This window comes from Ciona intestinalis, unplaced genomic scaffold (assembly GCF_000224145.3).
Source record: "Ciona intestinalis unplaced genomic scaffold, KH HT000310.1, whole genome shotgun sequence".
In the NCBI taxonomy this organism is placed as follows: domain Eukaryota; kingdom Metazoa; phylum Chordata; class Ascidiacea; order Phlebobranchia; family Cionidae; genus Ciona; species Ciona intestinalis.
The window spans coordinates 5237-9731 of NW_004190631.1; the positions used below are offsets into that span (position 1 = coordinate 5237).

General features: G+C 35.7%; 1 protein-coding gene and 1 long non-coding RNA gene across 3 annotated transcripts; one reads left to right on the forward strand and one right to left on the reverse strand.

Moving 5' to 3' along the window:
• Positions 1-56: 56 nt before the first annotated feature.
• Positions 57-1647, reverse strand: LOC104265587 (THAP domain-containing protein 6). 2 transcript variants are annotated; one of them, XM_018816567.2, is made up of 2 exons: positions 1326-1647; positions 57-1186 (listed from the first exon to the last, which is right to left on the reverse strand). In XM_018816567.2, the coding sequence occupies exons 1-2, from the start codon at positions 1525-1527 to the stop codon at positions 852-854; spliced, it is 537 nt and encodes a 178-aa protein (XP_018672112.1). In that variant the 5' UTR covers positions 1528-1647; the 3' UTR covers positions 57-851. The 2 variants fall into 2 exon arrangements, with proteins under 2 accessions (XP_018672112.1, XP_009858234.1); XM_009859932.3 differs by having other exon boundaries at positions 57-1246.
• Positions 1648-2749: 1102 nt separating this feature from the next.
• On the forward strand, positions 2750-4135 carry LOC113475384. The gene is made up of 2 exons (XR_003397138.1): positions 2750-3169; positions 3732-4135. It is a non-coding gene; the product is annotated as an uncharacterized LOC113475384 (long non-coding RNA).
• Positions 4136-4495: the final 360 nt, after the last annotated feature.

The following is a 4495-nucleotide window of genomic DNA, read 5'->3' on the forward strand; positions in this document are numbered from 1 at the left end:
ATATCTATCAATAGGGCCTACACAAATTTTGATTTTTCGTTGGTATGCCCCTTTAATAATATTGTACATATTTTAGTTAATAATATTTCTTCGAAAGTTGGAAATTGAAAAACAAATAATAACAATACGAGATCCCAATGGAAGCAATTGGATGCGAAAGAGGTTGTGTCAAAATTTTATACGTTTTACTTAAGCCAGACACAATCACACGCTCTACATGAATACGCTCAGAGGCAATTCTTCTGTCTTTTACAGCATCTTTATAATCTAACTGATGTTTTCCTTTCAACATTGCTGGTGTATTCACAAAAACATCATGTGCCGCAAATAGATCTTGTACTATTATCCCTCGGTCTGCCATGATGCTGTTCCCTGGTTCAAAATACTGCTTGGCATTCACATACAAATCAGAACATTCAATAATTTGGCGATCACTGACAGATCCTCCATAAGCAGGGGATATGTGAGATACTAAGCCATTAGGGGTTATGCCAATCATTATCTTCAAGGTGTTTCTGTTTTTATACGACGAAAATGTATAACTTTGCACATTAATGTTAGTTGGCTTCTCTATTGGGATTTCTGTAGCATCCAGAATAACTCTAGTTGTAGGAAATTTGGCTTTAACATTGCTTCTGGGTAAGTACTTCTTCACATTATCATTAGATGGTCATGTATCGATTTCCTTGAGTTGAAAATACATGAAGTTTACCATGTACGAAATATCTTTGAAACTGTATTTTCACTAATGTTGTATAGTATAGCAATTGCTTTGTTGTCTTGTGCCTGACGTAGCTTCATTAATGTTACAAACAATTGCTCTTGAGGTGACATTAAGGATGACTGGTACTTTAGATTATTGGCTGCTGGACCAAGGCATTGAAAGAAGAAAGAAAAATGTTCAAAATCATCAAATCCTGGACAGCATTGCTGTCATGCTGTAACATCTCCATACTCATGTATCTTGTACTAATATTGGTATTTCTTTTATCTTTAGTAGGAAGAGAGCATTGAACTTGTGCATCAACATAAGATTTTACAACAGGCGGTTCAATTTCTTCTTGGACAGCACATTCATTTTCTACAATGGTCTCCTGTAGCCTGATAAAACTATCAAAGTTAATTACTTCATCATCTTTAAAACATGTTGCTTTCCTTGATGTTTTTGTGGTTCTTTTCTTTACTTCTTTATTAAAAGAAAAAACAGATGGAACAGCAGTATCTTTTAAAATAGCTCTCTTCATGGCTAAAATATATGTACAAGTCAATACGCTAAGGCTAGGTATATAATTGATGTAACACATCTACATGTAGTAATAACATACCTGGACATACCTTTGGTTTGTAATCAGAAGGAAGAAAATGGCTGCAGCATACAACAGAACGTTCTTTTGGATTCCATAGCTTCCCACTTGGACTGTTTGAACTTCGTTTTATAGCTAAAATCCATTTTCTTTTTAAGCGAGTATCCCTTGGAAATTCGTGACCACCTCTTTTGTTGCAATTTGGAACAGAGTATCCAGGCATATTAACATTAACAATATTCTTTTGTATAATATATATATTGCGTATGGCTCAATATTATCATAAATTCTTTGTAATTACGTAGCGCTCGTAATAAACATGCATGTTTACCGGTATGACTGGTAGACTCTAACATATCTCGCCATTCTCTACCTACATAGCAGAAATGTATTGAGGAAGTAACGCTACTGACACCCAGCGGATTTTATGTATATGACGCATTACCCCATTGCAGTACGAATTTGATTTTGTACAACATTTTTACGTACAGCTAATCCCTTAAACTATTTTGCTATGCACTGCGCTTTTTCAGTGAAAATTACTCTTTAGGTGCTGTGGAAAACGCGATTTTGGTGATACCAAACATAGTTATGACCCATTTGTAGATCTTCGTGGACCTCTGGTCTAACTCCCGTCGACAACGACCCCGGCTTTGCAGCTAGCAAACCCGTGCATCCAATGGAATTGTTGTACTCTTTACAAGTTTTACACATCAGAATGTGCAAATTGCCATCAGAAATGAGCTCGAAGTCTTCATATTCTTCAATAAAAGTAGCCAGGTTGCTAGCTTTAGAGATATACGGCTGCGCGGGCTCTTTGCTTTTGCTTAAATTCCCGGCAGACAGAATTTTCTGAACTTTTTTGGCCACTTTGTGACAGAACACGAAATCTATTTCCGACGATAGATAACATGTTGGTTGAAGCGGTTGTCGTTGGGAAGATACGTGTTTGAACCCTGCAAAACAAAGAGCAAGTCAATTCAGATTACGTGTATTTTGCGTAATAACAACTACTCAGACGAACATTATAGTAGGGTGGGGAAAGATGGGACACTTTGTCACACAAGAGACTTTTTTTAATTTTCTTTTTACGGGCCCCTATTTAATGATAACCAGGAAAACGAGGTTACAGAATTATTCGACACTATTATCACGACTTTATAAAACGCCCGTCAAACCTGATTATTGTTTTTAAATATTAAAAAAATAGGAACAGTTATACTTTAAACAGGTAAAAAATGCGAATAGTAAGGTGCTATTTTTTAATGCTCGCTAAATCATAGTAAATGTAGAATCCCCGGCTCTAATTCTTTCTGTTGTTTCTATTGTTTTTAGTTTTAAGAAACCTGGCATTGTTTGTTCTTCTTTTCCAGTAACCGAATGCGGATCGGACGTAATCCATCCGTTCGTATATACCGTTAATGTTTGTTTTAATTATAGTCTTTAACCCTTAACGAAGGATTATATTTGAATAAGGTTACTACATGTAAGTGAAATTTGTATTTATTTGTAACTGTATGTAACACCTGGAGTGGCCCTGTCCTCTCACCCTGTTTAACCGTCCCGTATCCTAAAGAGTCCCGTAAAGTGTACCGTTCCTCTACTTCGCACAATGGCTGGTAGTGCTCTACTGATAAAGGACGCGTTATAAGCACAGAGAGAAGTTCCGACGTGACACATGGTCACGTCTACATTCAGTCAAATAGTTTCAGTTATATACTGCCCCGGGTCAAGTGGGCCACGCCCGACGAAAAGGTAGAATATAACAGTAGTCTTGGCGCAATAGGGGATGGAGAATTTGGCTTGATTTCTAGTTTATTCGTGTAATGTGTGATGGTTTATGGGAAATGGAATGAAGCAGAGCTGTAGGTGGTTACACAATATTTTATATGACTTAACATCATTGCATGATAAAGTGTTAACAGGGATGATTGGTTTATTAAAGTTTTTTTAATCTTTCGTACTACAAATTTGTTCGTAGTTTTTTAATTAGGTTCGTGATGTGAGATTTCCATGAAAGATTTTCACTAATTGTAAGCCCAGAAATCGAAAAGAAGTTACCTGCTTAATTTTGTGATGGTTTATTTTGATTTCTATGGGGGTTTGTGTAAATTCGTTTTTCGTAGAATTTAAAAAAAATTAGTTTTATCAGTATTCAGAATAAGTTTATTAGAACATAGCCATTTTAAGGTGTTTTCTAGGTCATTGTTAGCCAGTTGACGGATTTCTGTCTGTGTTTTACCTGATATAAAAATACTAGTGTCATCAGCAAACATTTTGCATTTGCTGTGGTTTAAGCAGTTTGGAAAATCATTTATATAGATAAGGAATAATAAAGGGCCGAGTATTGATCCTTGTGGGACTCAAAGATTTATAGTTTTTTTGGTTGGAGGACAAGTGTCTGTTAAATTCTACTAATTGTTTTAGGTCCAACAACACGTAACTGCAAAGAGCTCCGAGTTCCGCTGCACCCTCTACTCCATACACAGACTGCTGTCCAATTATGTTTATTAATCTGTAGTGAATGTCTATTGGTTGAACAGCAGAATTAGAACCTCTTCCTGTTTTCCCCTTTCTCTGTTCCACTTGGAAACTTGTTGTTTCGCAGTGCTTTTTAAATCCTGTAGTATTCTACTAATACGCTTAGTATCGATCACAGCCGATGAATACAGATTCAAGTGGTTTATTATGAAGTTACACACTTTTTCGGTTTGTAGTATTTTTTTAGACTCCTAATCTATTGTCATAATTCCATACACGAGGCGATCAGTGTTGCACATTAACAATTTACAATCACTTATTGGCATTAGCAATAAACCAAAACACTACATCCTTCCTTTGTTTAAAATAAACCAAAGGTGTCACAATATGAAATACTGTAATGAAGATGAGAGGTAATACACAAATATTTTCAACTTGCACCACAGTTCTATTTATCCCAGAGATATTAAATAAATTTACCTTAACAATACACGTTTAAAACTACTTAAAGAAACACCACAGTTAACTTGCATTCATGGTATTTTGTTTTCCACGCAAGTTGCTTTAAAGCGAACGTCACTTCACTTAAAAATGAACCCAAAATATGTTTGACATTGTTCCACGCCTGAAATTAAAGGGGCATACCAACGAAAAATGAAAATTTGTATATGGATACATATGCTCAAATGTGATCTTAAGGTACCACCAAA